Source organism: Primulina eburnea, unplaced genomic scaffold, assembly GCF_022965805.1.
Source record: "Primulina eburnea isolate SZY01 unplaced genomic scaffold, ASM2296580v1 ctg739_ERROPOS11973397, whole genome shotgun sequence".
Classification (NCBI taxonomy): Eukaryota; Viridiplantae; Streptophyta; class Magnoliopsida; order Lamiales; family Gesneriaceae; genus Primulina; species Primulina eburnea.
Genome location: NW_027331510.1, coordinates 3,233,090 through 3,253,228, shown reverse-complemented (window position 1 = coordinate 3,253,228; position 20,139 = coordinate 3,233,090). Strand labels below are relative to the sequence as shown.

The following is a 20,139-nucleotide window of genomic DNA, read 5'->3' as shown; positions in this document are numbered from 1 at the left end:
TAAGTTTTTGTAGTGTGCCTGCTGCACTGGTTTTGGGCCGTCAATCTCCGATCATCATTAAATGTTTTTTTAAGTCATAAATGCTTTTTGAGAAGGAATATTATGCTATCCTATATGAAAATTAGAAAAAAAAATTCTGATAAATTTGTAGATATTGTTAAATATTAATTTAGGGAGTGGTGTTTTCATGTGAACGGTAGTAGCACCATACTAAATAGGAAGAGCATGTCTTAAGACGGTTTTACGGATCTTTATTTGTAAGACGGGTCAACATTGTCTAAATTTACAATAAAAACTAATATTTATTGTATAAAAAATAATATTTTTCATGATGACTCACATAAAAAATATGTATCACAAAATTGACTCATGACCGTCTAATAAGAGTTTTTGTGAAATTGTAAACATACTATTAACACAAGGTTGAAAACTAAATAAGTCGCGTTGCATCTGAATTTTGGTTGGGAAAAAAATTAATAAATGAATTTCAAATACGATCGATTTTAAGGGTTCATAAGATTGGAACTTGGACTTAACTCAAACTCCAAAAGTTAGCTCAAGAGGGAAGGAATGTTCAAGTCAATATATGCAACTCTCAGGTTATTTATCCAATCGATGTAAGACAATTAATAATAAGACAATCAATAACACAACGAGAGAAATTTCACGTTCATGAACTAATAAATTTACAAATTTTTACACTTTGAAATATTTCATTGTAAAATGCGATGGTCCTAGAAGTTTAATCGGCACGTTGAAATTGGAATAATGAAATGAAGTGTACATAGAATTAGGGTTCCCACGCAGATGACTTGCAGTAAATCTGACATCAAAATAAAAAAATTTAAAAGTGGTATCGATCAGACACGATTATAAAAAACATACGGGGACTTCAAAACCCAACATGTTGGAAACTTTTCAGACTAGCCACATGGCGGCAGGATTATGGAGAGACCAACCACATGAAAAAAAGAATCACGTGCATGCCAAGTGACAGATAAGATATTAGTCTTCCATGCATGTTTAGAAATATCTCACATTAGGAGTAGACCTAACCTCCTTAATGCCATATCCACTTCAATGGGAGGAGGAGGAGGAGGCCGACCTCTCTGTTTATATTGCTGTTTTTCCAACGTCTTTTCCCCGTATCGAAACTATTTTTTTCATGTTTTACGGTTACTCGTACTTAATCATATTTTTTCGTACTTTTTAGAACACTGATATTATATATATATATATATATATATATATATATATATATATATATATATATATATATATATATATATATATATATATAAAGAATTTAAGACTGAAAAAAAAAAGATCCGGTGGATATTTTGAGACCAACTCATATCATATGTCACAGATGTTTGGGCTGGGGTCCAAAAAGAGACAACATATATATTCATGCGAGATATTGTAGGATCATTTCACAATAAATTATTATTAATATTTAAAGGATTTGGCATTATCAATATTTATTATTATTCTATCATGTCAAATTTTTCTAACTTGTTAGTAATAATAAGTAATATTTTTTTATGAGTGATCCAAATAGAAAACCAATTTCACAAATTAACTCGTCGGACGGACTTACAGAAATTTTTGTAAAATTTTATTATTTGTTTAAATGAGTACTGATAGCACTGGTGAATCTTTTATATATGTAGCAACAAAAATGAAAGAAGATTCAATGTTTGAGTTTAAATTATTAGATATTATTGTACGGTACACATTATTATATATATAAGGACGTTGGATGCAGTTGGAGATTTATGAGTGGATCTTTATTGCCCTAATTTATAATTTAAAGAGACTTTAATATTTTATTTATTGTTCATTATTAAATTTTCATTCAAGTCAAATAATAAATATTTGGACAAGAAATTATATATTAACATTAATTGACAGTCACCTGGTCTTCTGTGTTTTTATGGAATCGTTTAAGAAAAACCTTTTATACAAAAACGGGTGCACCCTTTATTTAAATGTTTAATTAGGTTGATTATTTTTTGTATTCATTCTTAAAACATTAATATATAAATATATAAAATGGTCTATTACTTGAAATAGTAACAGAAACTATATAAAATAAATGAAACTTTAGGTTAACCTAAAATGAAATGCAGTGATCTCTATTTTCGTAACATAAAATAATCTTTTTATTGAACCTTGAGAAAATATATTTTATAATTAATTACCTGTACCATTGTGAGGGAGATTTAGTTTGTACATTTAATACAAAACATGGTGTACGTATGTGATTTTTTTTTTTTTTGAGAGTAATTAAAAGAATAAAAAAAAAATTCAAAAAATTTCTTCAATAAAATACATAAAAGAATTAACCTACTTTTTAATTACTCTAAAAAAAAATTTGGGGGGGAGGGGTGGGTGGGGTTTCCAGCGATCAAGCATTAAAAGCTAATAGATAGACAAAATAATTGAATACAAAAAGAGTAACGAAAAAAACATAACCTGAACTGATTGACATGGTTCTTACCGCAGTAAAAAAGGAAAAAAAAGATATTATCTTTCATTAATTTACCCTATTTCCACCAGAGAAAAAAAATCAAAGTAGAAGACAAAAACAAAATAATGCAATAGCCTGAAATAGCAATAGAGCTGCATGAGCGTAGCCAGCAAAAATAAAACCTTGTAAGAAAAAGGAAACTGGCCGAACTCAGATGACATAACATTCCCACATGGAAGTGATCAACAACATGACTTTCTTTTAAATTTTAAAGCTAGACTTGGGGATACAAAGTGGCTTTTCTGGTACATATTTTAAGAAATATCCATTGCCTAACACAGATATATATGTATCTTAAATTGAATTAAATCAGCAAATAGGATCGACCGATATTTAACACATTTTAATTTTTTGGAATGAACTTCTGCACTATGTTTATTAGTAGCTAATAGGCGCAGGAATGAGATTAATAGTTCTTAGTCATTGTGAAAGTTTAGAATACACTGCAAGTTTGGAGGGTCAAGCTTAATTAACCGACTGTCCTGCTGGACCGTTCTGGTTAAGATGGGTTCGAAAAATAGAGTGACCTTGTTGATGCAGTCGGAGAAGATGATGTGCCCGTGCCGTTTCTGTAGTATCTTTGTCCGAGGCAATCCAGTGAAATTCTAGGTGGAGAAATAGCAACCGTGACCGAGGAGGAATAAGGCTCGGAATCTGGCGGTGACCCTGAAATTTTTGGTTAAATTCACATTATGTATAAAAAGCAATACAATCGAGCGCAGAATGAGTAGGAAGTTATTTCGCATGTGATCTTAAGATGTTTTGCGTTGGATAAAACAAATTAACATGGATATCTTATGCTTACTCGCCGCCAAGTTTTCCGAAGAAGAATTGGGGCCGCTATTTTCAAGCTGAGACTTGTTGGTACTGCAGGTTTCTTGATTATTTTGCTGGGATTTTCGCCTCCTCCGGTTGTGATCGGCCAGCCTTTTCCTGCAGCTTCGCTTCCCGTTGTCGAATTCCGACAGTAAATGGAACCTAAAGTGAAAAAATTCTAGTGAAAACATTAATAAAATTTTGAAAAAACATGAAATACGCTCAAAAATGTGGTACTTGAGTTTATTTCACAAACTTGTAACGTGCAAAACACTGTAATGGAAAAAAAAAATGAATTAATTAGTCAACAATTACACACTTATCAGTTATCACATTATGCTAAAAAGCTGAGAACACTTTGAAAATAGAATCAAAAAAGCTGCGCATTACTATAAGAGGGAAAATGGTACACCAAACACGAACAGAATCAAAATTGACGGGCAATATTAATTTAAGGACGAATATGACCTCGGGATCACCCCATGCACGGAAGAGAAAGGCCGAACTCAATCATTGGTGTATTTCACACCCCAAGAGGGCAGTTTAGTCAGTTCGTTGATTATTAACTCGCCATGGCTGCAAATTTCAAAGTACCTTTTTTTTTCTCATCATAATCGATCATTGCAACTTTTGCGACTAATCAATGCCTGAAAATTACTGCAGAATATTGCAAGAACGAGAAATGCATGGGAATTGTTCACCAATGTGCCAGCCATGGAGTAGACAAAATATAAAAAAAATTTACTTCATGGTTTTAAAATGTCAAACCAAAATACCCACCAAGAATTGTGCGTCCGTATTTCTGTGTATGATATGTCCTTGATTAATAGAAGGCAAAGTTAATTCTAATGCTTATGATTAGTAGCAGTAGCAGCTCCGGTGACCCTTTTTTTAACAGCGCAAGATATAAAACTTGAACGATATTTTCTATCCACTGAGAACGTTATTATGGGAAACTACGAGGGAGTTTTAGTGATTTTCAAACAAACGAAACCTGCTGCATTGTTGGCAGAACCGCTGAGTCAAACCGGCGGCCACGACGGTGGCGGCTTTGGAGTGGAACTCACAAACCTTGTGGCGGCGGTGGTAGTGTTTAGCATGGCTAAGGTCGGCGTTGCAGCCCTCGGCTTGGCACCTGGGGGAGTTCGCGGGACCGGGTTCGAGAATCCTCGAACGGCGGTACAGCCGGTTCACAAAATCATCCTCGGAAGAGGCGAAGTAAGTCCTGCCACCCAAATTAAGCCCGATTCTGCTCGCGTTTACACTAAGCTCAGGGTTATATTCCAGCCCTCCGACCATCGGTTCACTCTTCGGCACCACCACGAACCCCGTCGGACCGAAGTGCTCAAGACTGAGCATGGAAGACGGCGGTGCTGCCTGATATGACGAAGAAAGACCGCCACATACGCGAGCATCGTAAAAATGATTGATATGGGTGTTGGTGTTCTGGAACTGAGGATGATGAAACTGCAGGTGGTGAGCTGCGGCGGCGCCGCCGAAGTGTGTCTCAGCGTGAACAAAACCCGTGGTTTCAGAAAAGTTTGGGGTGGTGTAAGGATCGAAAAATTGGCGGTTTTGTTCCGAATCTTGCACGGATTCGTCCCCAGAAATCATGATCGTCGAAGGATTCCCCCATTCATATTCCAACATTTCCAATACCGAAACAGACCCAACCCTCAGTTTAAACACCCTCGAGACACAAAATTTCACAACTAGAGTGTCAGCTAGAACAACAGTAACTAGACTTTCAAAATTGTATAATTCTGATAATATAATGATTAAATAAAAGTTGAAAGTGCACAGGAGATCTGAAATCAAGAGAGGAACTTTATATTATAGAAAAAAAAAGAGAGAGAAAGAAATATGTCAGCCAAAAAGTAGGAGAGATGGAGAGAAGAAAGGCTGCAAAAGACTCATAGCTTTAACTTGTTTCTCTCTCTCCGGAGCTTCCCACTAAAGTAAAAATGGTTTCTTTAAAAAATGATTTAAATTTAATGACAAAATTTTGATGGAAATTTGAGGAACATGTCGGACTTTGAGGGTTTTCCTGAATGAAAGAAACAGTGTGTGCCTCTGTGTGAGAGAGAAACGCGGGGAGCTAGTATATATGAAGTGATGGAGAAAGATGTACAGTGGAACCCTAAATTATTTAGTAGCAGTATTAATGCTCTATTTCATTAAAATTTAAATAATAATATCTACCCTAAAATCTAAGTCAGAGCAATTTATTGGAGATGCAGAAATTTTTATTTTTAGGTTAAAAATATTTATCTTATATATTAATTCGAATGATAAAATATTTATTACAGAGAAATCTTAAAAAAAATGAAACGGCAATTTATTTATTTAATTTAAAAAGTAGTCACAAGAAAATTTAATTTTTCTACAGTGTGCACCGATCAATAATTGTTACAGTGAGAGAGATTTCTTAAAATTGGGGGTTTGCAGAGATAGGTGGGTCGTTTGCCTACACATTTTGTACTTAAATGCAGTATTACTGTTTTACCCAACTCCAAGCTGCGAAATTATCTTCGTGCCCCTTATTGTTTGAGGATTTTACCATGAAGTAGTACTTAGCTAAATTTACTTTTTAAAAAAAAAAACATTCAACATATAAATTTTTCCTGTGAGTTTGGTAGATTAATTATGAATTTTAAGTTATGTTTGGATTGATTGATTAATTTTAAATTCATAAATTTTATATATATTTAAATAGATTTTTGTAGTTTTAGAGAAGTAAGACTTTAAATTTTAAATTTATTATTTTTATGTTTATATTATATTTCATATTAATTATGAAAAAATTCAAGATTGACCAAATAATATTTACATTTGAAACTTATTATATTTTGTATAATTTCGAACCTAACAAAAAATACTGTATAATTTCGAACCCAACAAAAAAATCAAAGAAATTTTCGCAAAACAATGGTATTTTTCAGAATAGAAGTCATAACAAAATTAGAATCAATTAGAACAACTCGTAGCAGATTTGCTATAAATTCAGAAAATATACATCATTTTCCGTTCCAAATAAAAAAAAAAGAATATACAAAATTTACAAACGGACAAACTAAACTTTTATTGATATTTGTTTTTATTTATTTACAAAAAAAATATCAATATCAATTTTATACGACGGAGATTCGATCTGACTCAATCCAATTAATAAAAAAATATTATTTTTATATAAAAAAATATTACTTTTCACATATTCGATCTGACTCAATCCAATTAATAAAAAAATATTATTTTTATATAAAAAAATATTACTTTTCACATATAGTATAATTTCTGCCATATATTCCAAAGAATTAAGTGCTCTTTGTTTTTTTTTTTTTTTTCAAGTTTTGCAGGTTTCACAAATTAAAATTTCACACAATCAAAAATTTGTTCTTCCCAAAATTTTACTGATAAATATAAACTTAAATTTTTTTTTACTAACTTGCATGAGCTAAAATACTTTGCTATTAACTAAGATATTAATCCCATCACCGCAAATTGTATTTATTACAAGAGATACAATAAATCTATAGATGATGACTTTTATCAAGTCAATTGTCAAGGATAAATCATAATTTCTGAATACCTAGTTATTGGGTCCGGGGCTTTGGGATACATAACAAATTTAGGTATTGTTTGGTGTACATAATAAGGGAGAATTGATTTTTAATCATTCACTTATCATATGTTTGGTGTGTATGATTAAGTTGTGATAGGCCGTTCAACCCGCACCCGACCCGCACTGTATGTATTGTTATCCTTTTATTGGTGATTATATAATCCTTTGAGGAGAAGGGATGATGTTCGATTAATTTAAATTTTCGTTTAACATCTTAAAGTTTAAAATAATTATAAATTCAAAAAAATTTATAATATTTAAAGATAAATTTTAATTTGACTTATATTATAAATAATTTAATTATTATTGATCATATTTTTATTATTATATTATTTTTAACCGTAATATTATAATTGTTATTAACCATTAATATTCAAATTTGTATTAATATTTTAATTATTGCGATAAATGTTTATTTATGTTATTATCAAAATTTAATTATTTTCTATAATATTAATCGATTTTTTATTTTTTTCGGAAATTGGAATTAATGAATATTTTACTTTTATTTATAATTTTTAAAATCAATTAATTCTAGAAATTTTATTTATTTATTCAATCATTTTAAAAATATATTACTAATTAATATACGATGATGTCGTTTTAGTAAATAATTAACAAAAATAATCAAGTAAGTTAAAATCATATCAAACATCATATAATTTATCATAATGTGTTGTTTATCCTTACTTTTTATTTTATTATCACTCTTATTATATATCATTTACTTATCCTATCACACGAACCAAACGATTTAGGGTACATACTATCAAGTGTTGATTTTTATTTAAATATACATTAGATTATTTATTTATATTTTATTTCATATTCAAATTATTTATTAAAAAGTATGCTGATGATGTTTGGGTAGATCAGTTGATTTGAGAGAGCAAGTTATCTACAAGATATATATATTTTCTCTGTGAATGTTTTTTACTTAATGAGATGAGTCTAGTCTGATTTGGTGAGCTCAGATAACCTGATCTGATAGGATGGATATGGCATGAGCTGATGGTTAAACTTGAATTTAAACTCGACATAACAACCTCGATTCATATAGTTAATTAACTCGGATTTAAAGCGATCAACTCAACTCGAATTTAAATATTTTTGAATGTTTCAATCGAGATCAACATGATTTACCAAGGTTACGTATTGATTAAAACATATATTTTCTTTAATGAGTAAAGGCAAATGAGATTTTCATTAGGTGCATAAGGTCTTGCCAACGAACAGTTCTTGGAATCCAGTCATATAACTTATAGCAATTAAATTTTAAGCAGTTGTGTCAAAATTTTAGTTGGAAAAGTTAGAGACTTAAATTTAAAAGTTATAAAGGGTAAAATATATTTGTACATACCCTTTACAGATAGGTATATATTAATCAAATTTCAAGCTTAAAAAATCGTAAAAAGAGGAAGACACACACATATATATGTGTGTGTGTCTATATATATATATATATATATATATATATATATATATATATATATATATATATATATATATTAATTTTCCCAATCTTGTGTAACAATGTAATGGAGACAGAAACGTTCAAATTTTTTAATTTAATTTATTTTTTTACCCAAGTGCTTATGTGATACAAAAAAATGATAACTAACTCAGAAAAATAATATTGTGATATCGAAAATTGTCGATGTGGTGTTGGATAATATTAAATTGACATATGCAATATATGTTAATTTAAAATTTTAACCTGCTTTTATAACGATAATGTGACATCATATTTAGATCAATATAATAATTAAAATAACGTCTTTTACAAAATAGAGTCGAGCGTACCATTTCTATAAAAAAATTACTAAAAGTTAAAAATCGAATTGACCGTTTTAATTATGTTTTTGATATATATATATATATATATATATATATATATATATATATATATATATATATCACGCATTCTACTCCTCTCATGATTATACGTTTTTTTCATCATAAAATATTCATAACTCATTTTTCTGTCATTTTATAGTATTCCAAAGTGATAATTTATTTTTTTAGTTAGTTCTACAAGTTATGATCTTTTTGGTCAAATCTAATTTTAAATAGGAATGATAACTTTCCCCGCGAGTTTAGGATCCTACGGAGAAAACCCGAAACGGGAATGGAAGTCTTCGATTTTTTCGGGTTTGGGTTCGGGTTCGAAGACTTTTTTTAAATTCCCGATGTAATTCTGGGCGGGCATGAGAATACTATTTCCATCCTCGCACCGTACCAACAATAATAAAATAATAATATTATCAGTATCAATAATATAATAATAAATTTATTTTTTTAAATATTATTAATATTGATATTAATATTATCACTATTAATATATAATAATAAGTTTTGGTTTGAGAAAATTTTTGAATTCATAATGATCTTGTCATGTTAATATTTTTGAAAGGGGATGAGGCGAGGATGAGAAGTTGATCCCCGAAGTTTAGTCTTGCGGATTTTCCGAACCCAAAAAAACGGGGATCGAAACGAGTATAATGGTGGGGATGAAATTCGGGGACAGAGACACCGGCTTCGTCCAATTGACATCCCTAATTTTAAGTGATATGTTTGAAGATGATGTTTGTTGTTGGTAGAAATTTATCAAAGATCAAATGAACCCATCTGTGGGGTTTTCTTGATTTTTAAGCACTTCTTTGTCTTTATTCGGACCATTAATGAGATGGGGTGGAACTAATGAAGGATACAAATTGATGTTTTGTAAGATAAATTACAAGTTTGATTATGGATTTTGACTAAATTTATTTTAAGTTACTTATTTTAAACTTTGATATTTTTAGATTTCTAGAAGAGTATTGAAATTTTTACTTGCGCTTCATCATTAATAAAATATAGAATTTGATAAATAATTAAATTTATTTCTCGAACTGTATAAATCAAATCATAATGTAAACAGAAAAAATCAAATCGAAATAAAATAGTATAGTATGATTTCGGATTATTAATTTGAAAAATCGAAAACCAGATGGGAATTTATTACGTGTATGCCACGCGCATGACATCACGTAAAGGATGAAATGTTTGGTTTTGCCACATTTAATGTGTAGGTCCGAACGAACCAGCTGTTCTAGTTTACTTTACAGCCCAACCGACACAAACCTTAAATACGAACCTGTTCATCGCCAAATTCTTTTATAAAATACAAAATAATAATAATTATTATAATTATAATAATAATAATAATAATTATTATTATTATTACATCGGCACTCATATAAAAATATAAAAAAATCACCCGTGTAAAATTAATTGAATTTAAAACACCATATTTTTTAAAATCAAGCACAAAACATCTTACAAATAAGACAAATGTAGTTGAATTTTTTAACACAAGAATTAAATAAATTTGATTTTTAAAAGATAGAGAATATATTATCTTATAGAAAGTATAATACAATTAGCCAAATTAATAATAATAATTTCGTAACCCAAATGATTGGACAATAAATATAATTATAGACACACACTCGTGAGGAAATACAACTTGTTGCTGTATAAATTAGGTCAAGTTATCATTTGAATTATATTTTTCATATTATACACAAAATTGATTTATAAAATAAAATACATAGAATATATTAAATAAAGTTTAAACAACACCTTTTTATTAATTAATGAATCTTAAATGTCTTGATTTTACAGTTTCTCTCCGATCACTCCATTATCCTCCGCGCATTCCCTTATTTTGCATAAATCAAGAAACGCATTATATCCACAAATTTTATCCCAACCAATGATTTGAATTGCGAATAGGCTCGATTCGACTCATGAAAATATTAACCTCTCGATTCATATCTAAATCATATATATATATATATATATATATATATATATATATATATATATATATGAATCCAAGAACTCATCGCTGATCAAAGAGGATTCTTGGATAAAGACCACATTTGACAATAAAGTTTTTAGTAACAATTTGTATGTAATTTGTACACATGTACCATCTAGCAAATGAGAGAACAAAAGGGAATCCGATCGTATCCGCGAGAGTACGACGACGTTTATTGTAGGGATTTGGTCGTACGGCATTGCGAGCCGGATCGCATCTGCCCAATCACAGGAAAACTATATTCACGACTTTCTCCTCCTGAAGAATTGTCCTTAATTAAAAATTATATGTATACAAATTTCAATGCATTATACGCCTATATGTTTTACGTATAAATAGCCAATTGAACGATATTTTTTACCTTTAAGTGTTACAATTTTATGAAGAAATATGCATGATCAATGTTAGAAGGTCAAGCTAGTATGAGGTGAAATTACTCACATTATATATTCTCTCATCTAAATAAAACGCACTAATTATTACCAATCATGTAATGATGAGAGGATATAACATATTGCGAGTATTGGAAGACAGTATTTTGTTTGCACCAAAAATTAAATTGAGTTCAATTAATTCAGTAGAGACCCGATAATCATGCAGACAAATAATGTTTGAATAGATTAGGAAGCGTGCTGATAGAAGGAGATTGTAGGAAGAAATAATGACAAGATCGTAGATCATGAAAGAGTGGGTGAACGCCTAGAATTTTGAATGAGAATTCGAGGACAACAGACAAACATCGTACAAATTTTAACAAACTCCATGCAGAATTTTCATAGTCTTATTCAAACATTTTCATATTTTTCAGTACAGATTTAAGTAGTTCGAGTCATTTTCGTTCAAATTTCTGCAACGTTATTTTTTTATATGTTAATATTTTGTAATTCTTACATTTTATTATAAATATAAATCATATTAGGAGTTTATCTCTCAATTTTCAGTAGTTTTTCTTTAAATTTATTCGTTTATGACGTTGTATTTGTTTAGGAAATAATGACAGATGTGTAGGACCGAGCGTTTGTCGTTTTACCAAAAGATATAGCTAGTAGTAATGGTGCAACTCAAATATTTTAAACCGCACATCAATTCAAGCACCACGGTTCGATCGCTCTACCAAACAGGGACAATTATTGTACCCAACAATCTCTCTCCCAGTAGTTGCACTCCTTGCAATCAATGAGAATCGAACCCGTGACTTTGTCTCTGATACCAGTTGTAGGACCGAGCGCTTGCCGCTTTACCAAAAGCTATAGGTAGGAATAATAGTACAACTCAAATCTTTTAAACCGCACAGCAGCTCAAGTACCAGCGGTTCGATCGTTCTACTAAGCAGAAACAATTATTGAACCCTACAAGACGTTTAAATTAATTAGTATCCACAAATGTTGTGTTTTTCAGAAATTACGTTTTTATCATTTTCACATAAGTTGATGTATTCATGCATGCACCTGACACGCTTACAACTCAAAAATATTATGCAAACACGTCTATTTTTAATCATCCCAGCTAGTTGTCGCATAAATCATTTTCAAGGATCACAAGTTCAAGAAATTGAGGTTTAACATGTCAATAACATATATCAATGCACTATCGAGGTTTAACATTTGACATTTACTAGAGTTTACGAAACTTCTTGCAAGGTCTCTCGAAATATTATCATGATCATATAAGAAATTATTAATATTGTGATTATTATTATTAAAAAGAATTAGGGGAACATGGGATGCATTGAAGTTGGGGGGAAGAAGACATTAAATAGATTGGATAAGGAAAGAAAGATTTGAAATAAAGAGAATGTGGTGGCAAAGGCATTTGGTGGGAAAAAGCCTGACACCGACGTTGACTCTTTTTCGTACGGAATGTCCACCGAAAAGTAATATTTTCATTATAATTTTATTCCTAAATCTAATTTCACTTCGATTAATTAGCTCTTTAATTCTATTTCGATTCATTTTTTTTTAAAAAAAACAATTATAATTTTATTGATATAAAAATATAAATTTAATTTAAAAAATGAAATTTTTCATTAAAATAATTTATAAATGATAATTACAACGGATATTAATGAGGTTTATATCCAAATTTGGTGTATAATTATTAAGTACACATTTATTGGCTTCATTTTTATTCTGTAATAATTTTGATTTTCGTTTTTGTTTCTCGTGTCACTTAATGATTTCTTTTTCTTCGAGTCCCAGAAAAATAGAACGATATCTATTTTTAATCAATCGATTTATTGGAAAAAAGAATTGAAGAAATTAATTATATATATTTTTTTATTATGGTCCTATATATATATAATTTTAATAAATTAATAATTGTCAAGCTCTCTATTGTACTATTTTGAAAGTAAACGCTATTGAATATTTATAATATTCTATGTTCATATTCCGTGCATAGATTAAGACATTTTATATTTCCACTCTAGGTGCCTCGACAAATTTGTCATATCGCTATGGATTTAAAATGTCCATCCACATTTTGTAATTTGTATAAAAAGATAAATAAGGTGATTCAATCAACTATCACAAATGGTAAGGAATTAATCTCGAATTATTAGAAAAAAAATAAATAACAGTAAATATATGTGTAACAAAATCTATTGATTGATCTGACATTTGGAGTCATGGATATGTATATGTAGCAGAATCTATTGATTGATATGACGTTTGGAGTCATTGATCTTCTAAAACAACAGAGAATCGACCACCTTATTTTTGACTTAAATGTACAAATAAGAGAGATCTAGATTAAGTATATTGAATATATTTTGTGTCACCGATGTGTCTCAGGGACCATAACCTTCGCCATCATAGAAAAATGAATTGTGTTGTATTTTTACACATAAAATGAATCATACTAATTTTTTTAATACTTTGAAAACTCATAATTAATTAAATCATCTTATTAAATCACTTATTAGTTAGAATGTTCATATATAATTAAATAATTCTAAAAAGACCACGAAATAAAAATAAGATGTGGGGCTGTCTGTTGGTGCGGGACGACTGAAAAAGTCACCAAATTTTGTGTGGCACCTAATTTCACACACTTCATTCAAATTTTTTCACTACTCGATTAATTATAGTAAATGTGGTAACAATTTTCTATTTATTATAATTTACGGTGAAAGTTATATTTGAGTCTTAAAAATCTTTCTCGTGTTTCCTATGCATATTTCATGTTTCTAAAATCAGGATAAAATGTTCTCTCTTTTTTTTTTTTTTTACCATTTCAAAATTACATAGTAAAAAAAAAAATCGAACGAATATGTTAACTGTAAAAAAAAAAAATTGCCTTTATTTTTAAAACCTAGTTTTCTAGGCGATAAATGCATTTGTATTTGAAGGATTCCACATTAATTAGATTAAATTTATTATTAAAAAAGCGAACAAAATTTAAACAAGAAGGTGGGATTATTTCATCCTACCCCTGCAGGCAGTCCTACCCCTGCAGGCAGTGCCTGCAGGCACTGCCTGCAGAGGTACATCCAAGAGCCAGAATTTTTTCTGGCCCAATTTTATTTTTTTTTAATTTTTTTTTTTCCATGAGGTGGAATATCAACCACTCATATGGGGTGGCCTGGGGGATGCATTTAATTTCATATAAAATATATTTATTGGATCTGAAAATCAAGAATCATATTTTCAGCTATGGAAGACGACTGGTCTCTTTCACAATGTATCCATTGTTGAAGCAAAACTACTATTTGTGCTGAAAATGAACATTCACAAAATACAGAGAACACACACGACAAACCTATGAAATCTCTGAAAATTTGTATCTCATCATAATCAGCGTCCACTTTTTCGCTTGCATTATTGTGTAAACATAAAATTATATATATATATATATATATATATATATATATATATATATATATATATATATCTGTGTGTGTGTGTGTTATTTTTTTAATGACATCAAGAATTTTCAAATATTACATTGATGACCAATTCATGCGCACAACTCATCGCCAAATACCAGAGTCAGTCACTCGTGGTTAATGGATTCTTGAATGTAGGCGATATATGATAAAATTCACGAGAAGAACTTCTCGGAGAACAGAGAAAACATTTTATTTGTTGACAATCAGAAAATTGAACTTGCAAAAACTAATCCAGAAAGAAGAAAGTGAACTATTTATACTAAGCTAGAATAGGAAGAAGAAAGAAACTAACTAAAAACGTGTTTTGAGAATTTTAATTCTACCAACACTCCCCTTCAAGATTGGTATAGGTTTAAGACACCAATCTTGGATATGAGATAAGCATGCTGCTCCCGACCGAGTCCTTTGGTGAAGATATCAGCAAGTTGCTCTGTTGTAGGAATGTGTGCGGTCTTAATAGTTCCACTCTTTATCTTTTCTCTAATTAGATGGCAATCAATTTCTATATGCTTGGTGCGCTCATGATACAATGGGTTTGCCGCAATATGTAGCGCTGCTTGATTATCACAATACAATGTTGGAGTTGAAAGTAACGTCACACCCATATCTGTCAGCAGCCTAACTATCCATGTAACTTCACATGTGGTGCTCGCCATTGCTCGATATTCAGCCTCGGCGGAGGAACGTGACACGGTATTTTGCTTCTTAGACTTCCAGGAGATTAAAGAATTCCCAAACTTCACACAATAACCTGTGATTGATCGTCGAGTCATCGGGCATGCTGCCCAATCAGAATCACAATAAGCACGTAAAGAAAAATCGTTGTTGGCGGACAATAAGATACCCAATCCTGGCGCAGACTTTAAGTAGCGAAGGACACGTATAGCCGAGTCCATGTGTGATTTTTTCGGTGCATGCATAAATTGACTAAGAACTTGTACAGCATAGCAAATGTCCGGTCTTGTAATTGTGAGGTAAATGAGTCTACCCACCAACCTCTGATAGATCTCGGGATTGGACAGCAACTCATCACTGAAATCAGAAGCAGAGCTCTGTTGCTTAACCTCATCAAGTTCACGATTGGTCAGCTTTTGGTGTTGAATAACAGGAGTATCACAGACTTTAGCACCTGTCAAACCCAAATCTGCCAACAGTTCCAACACATACTTACGTTGGTTGAGATAGATCCCTGCCTTAGACCGAGCAAATTCAATGCCAAGAAAATAACGCAATGAACCAAGATCTTTGATATGGATATGAGAATGTAAGAAATTTTTCAAATCAGTAATGGCTGTCTCACTGCTGCCAGTAATAATAATATCGTCTACATATACCAACAATAATGTGATATGCGTAGATTCATGCTTAGTAAAAAGAGAATGATCATTAGCCGATTGAACAAAACCTGCTAGCTTCATCACATTGGCAAACTTGGTGTTCCATTGCCGAGAGGCCTGCTTCAGACCATACAAAGACTTTAGTAACCGCAAAACACGTTTCTCCCCTTGAAGAGGATGTCCATGCGGTATTGTCATATACACTTCCTCCTCAAGATCTCCTTGAAGGAAAGCATTGGTTACATCCATTTGATAAAGAGGCCAATGTTTCGTAGCTGCCACGCTAATTAAACAACGAATGGTGACAATCTTGGCTGTGGGTGAGAACGTGTCATGATAATCGATACCTTCTTGTTGTGTGTATCCCTTGGCTACAAGACGAGCCTTAAATCGATCCACAGTACCATCTGGATGCCGCTTAATCTTATACACCCACCTACAACCAATTGTTTTCTTCCCTGCTGGCAGCTGAACGACTTTCCAAGTATGATTCGATTCTAATGCTGCAAGTTCTAAATCCATGGCTGCCTTCCACCTAGTGTCTAGGATGGCCTTATGGTAAGAACTAGGCTCGCTGTCAGATGAAACACATGCCAAAAATTTCTGATAGGATTGAGAAAATTTAGAATAGGAAAGATAATGGTTGAGAGGATATTTAGAGGAAGCCAAGTTACTGTGAGATAAAGTGGGACAAGAATAGTCTTTTGTCCAAACAGGAGGTGTAGGGACACGCAAAGACCTTCTTTGTGGTGGGGAAACTAGATGACCAGTATGATCAGCAAGAGGTGGATCTGGTTGAATAATAGAATCGAAAGGAGGGGTGTCCCCATCCAAATCTGAAGTAGCTAAAGAAGGCTGGTTGGAGGCATTATCTGAAGAAAATATAGGAAAAGAAGGGTCTGGAGTGGCAAAAGGAAAGATATTCTCGTGGAAAATAACATCCCTTGAAATAAAAAACTTCCCAGTAGCAAGACTCATGACCTTGTATCCTTTTTGTGTGTTAGAATAACCCAAGAACACACAAGAATTGGCTCTAGCAGAGAATTTATCTCGAAGAGTTAAAGAAGTGGCATAACATAGACAACCGAAGACGCGAATGTGATCAAAAGATGGGGTTTTATGACACAAAACTTCATATGGTGTTTTATTCTGAATCAATGGGCTAGGGGTACGGTTAATGAGATAACAAGATGTTAGGACACACTCTCCCCAAAAACGCAATGGTAATGATGATTGAAAACGCAAAGCTCGGGCTATATCAAGTATGTGCCTATGTTTACGTTCAACAACTCCATTTTGCTGTGGAGTATATGGACATGAACTTTGATGTATCATCCCTAAAGATTCGAACAGCATTGTGCATTCACGGTTAAAGAAATCACCCGCATTATCTGTCCGGATGATTTTTATGGTAGCAAAGAATTGAGTGTGCACCATCCGAAAGAAAAATTTAAGATTTTGCAACACCTCAACTTTAAAATGCATAAGGTAAACCCAAGTTGTTTTGGAATAGTCATCAACTATTGTAAGAAAGTATTTTTCCCATTATGTGTGGGAGTATGGAAAGGACCCCAAACATCAACATGAAGCAACTCAAAACAGCAAGAAGATTTAGACGAACTCACTGTAGGAAATTTAAGCCTTGTTTGTTTAGACATGGGACAAATGGAACAATGAGGAAGACTTACAGATTTCTGTATAAACGGTAGCAATTGCATTCTAGAAATAGACATGTGGCCTAAACGTTTATGCCAAAGAAAAGAATTACCAGAAGCATCATTATTGCAAACAGAATTAAGAGATTGAGTAAAAGGTACTAGGTTGCGGTTGAAGCCATGAAAAAATCTTGTGTCAAGATGGTAAAGTCCATTGAATTCTTTACCAATCCCCATTAACTTCCCAGTCTTGAGGTCCTGAAATAAACAAAAGTGGGGGTAAAGTGTAGCAAAGCAATTGTGATCCTTGGTGAACTTGGAAACTGAAAGTAGGTTGAATTTGAAATCTGGCATATGTAATACGTGGTCAAGTGTGATGGAATCAGTGAGCAAAACTGATCCTATTCTACTGACAGAAGCCTTGTTACCATTTGGCAATCCTACAGTCCTAGGAGAAGTCGCTATGGAGTTACAATTGCACAGTAAACTGGAATCACAAACCATATGTGCATTGGCACCACTATCAATTATCCATTGGGATGGAAGAATGGGAGCAGGCATACCTGCCATATTAACAATTGGTTCTGGTGCAGTTGAAGATTGAACCGTGTGGGAGCCCAACATCTTTAAGATTTCAGCATATTGGTCAGGCGTGAAGATTGAAGTTGTGGTAGGACGAGCGCCTTCTGTATTTGCTATAGACGAAGACTCCACTAATGCAACATCAGTTAAGTTTGCATATGATTTTTGATTTCTAGAAACATCCTTAAATGCTCTGCCAGTCTACCCCTTCCTGTAGTTGTTGGCTTTGTACAGTTTATGACCCGGAGGGTATCCAACAAGTTTATAACAGAATTCCTTTGTGTGACCATTCAAGTGGCAATGATCACAAGTAAAGATATCTCGTTTCTGGTTGTTCAACCTGCCTTGTTCAGAAAAAAAAGCTGTTGATGGCAATTCAGCTGTAGATAATGAATGATGTGATTCCTCTTGAGATATGATGGAGAATGCTTGACCTACAGAAGGCAGAGGGCTCATGATCAAAATTTGGCTTCGAATTTGAGAATAATTGTCATTGAGTCCCATCAAAAATTGGAGAAGTTTGTGTTGCTGATCATGAGCAATGTATTGCCTCGCGGTATCACATTCACATGACGGAAGTGTCACTAATGATGAATATTCATCCCACAGCTGCTTCAACCTACAATAATAGCTCGAGACAGTGTTGCTAGCCTGTGTTAAACGTCCAATTTCTCGGTGTAAAGCAAAAATCCGCGATCCGTTGACTTTATTGTATTGATCTTTAAGATCATTCCAAACAGCAAACGCATCAATTGCGTAAACAATGCCCCCAAAAATTTCTTTCGAAACTGAATTCATGATCCATGACAATACTAATGCATTGCACCTCTCCCATTGAGGCAAAGCTGGTTGTTCAAGAGTAGGCTTTCGACACGTACCATCGATAAATCCAGTCTTGTTTTTAGCACGCAATGCGATAAGCATTGCCCGACTCCACACTCCGTAATTGTCAGCCCCTGTCAAGTGATCATTAACAAGGCACATACCAGGAGTGTCGGATGGGTGAATGTATAGCGGATCGTTGAATCCTATGTTAACCGCCATTGTAGATGCTCGAGCAGACTCGTAGAGGAAGAAATCTCGATCGAAGCTCCAAAAAGAAGAATAGAAATTGCTGCGCACAAATTTGCTGAGGCAAAGCAAATGCGGAATACAATCGAACAATTCAGATAAGGATCAAAAGTCCTTGCTCTGATACCATGATAAAATTCACGAGAAGAACTTCTCGGAGAACAGAGAAAACATTTTATTTGTTGACAATCAGAAAATTGAACTTGCAAAAACTAATCCAGAAAGAAGAAAGTGAACTATTTATACTAAGCTAGAATAGGAAGAAGAAAGAAACTAACTAAAAACGTGTTTTGAGAATTTTAATTCTACCAACAATATACATCAAGTCGGTAGGAGTATTTTAATTTTCAAAGGTGTTTTTCGATATATTTTTAATGTATTTATGTGGAGAAAATTATATTTTTGTTCATGTCATTTGAGTTTTTCTATTATTTTTTGTCACATTGTCGGACATTTTAGGATCTTAGTCTTTTTTTTCGATTTTAGTCATTTTATCGGAGTACCGGGCGGCACCAGAAAATGACAATTTGTCATTAGAAAATGTGTACATGGTAATAGAAATTACCGACATATCTAATATTACGTCAATACTCCGATGAAAAATACATAAAATAAAAAAATCCAAAATTAATGAACTAAAATTGTGAATTGATATCATTATAAAGTTGTTTCTCTTGGAAAATTGAGATCAAACAATTAATTACAAGAAAACTCTAATTTAATCTGAAATACTAGTGGGTCGACAATTTAGAATAATTCCCAACTTTAT

At 32.2% G+C, this 20,139-nt stretch overlaps 2 protein-coding genes across 2 annotated transcripts; both read right to left on the bottom strand.

Moving 5' to 3' along the window:
- Positions 1 to 2,880: 2,880 nt before the first annotated feature.
- On the bottom strand, positions 2,881 to 5,470 carry LOC140822254 (squamosa promoter-binding-like protein 8). Its single transcript, XM_073182996.1, has 3 exons — positions 4,344 to 5,470; positions 3,339 to 3,511; positions 2,881 to 3,199 (listed from the first exon to the last, which is right to left on the bottom strand). Exons 1-3 carry the CDS (start codon positions 4,997 to 4,999, stop codon positions 3,033 to 3,035), a joined length of 996 nt encoding a protein of 331 aa, XP_073039097.1. The 5' UTR covers positions 5,000 to 5,470; the 3' UTR covers positions 2,881 to 3,032.
- Positions 5,471 to 18,500: 13,030 nt separating this feature from the next.
- Positions 18,501 to 19,343, bottom strand: LOC140822227 (uncharacterized). Its single transcript, XM_073182968.1, has one exon. The coding sequence runs from the start codon at positions 19,341 to 19,343 to the stop codon at positions 18,501 to 18,503; it is 843 nt and encodes a 280-aa protein (XP_073039069.1).
- Between the last annotated feature and the right edge of the window lie 796 nt (positions 19,344 to 20,139).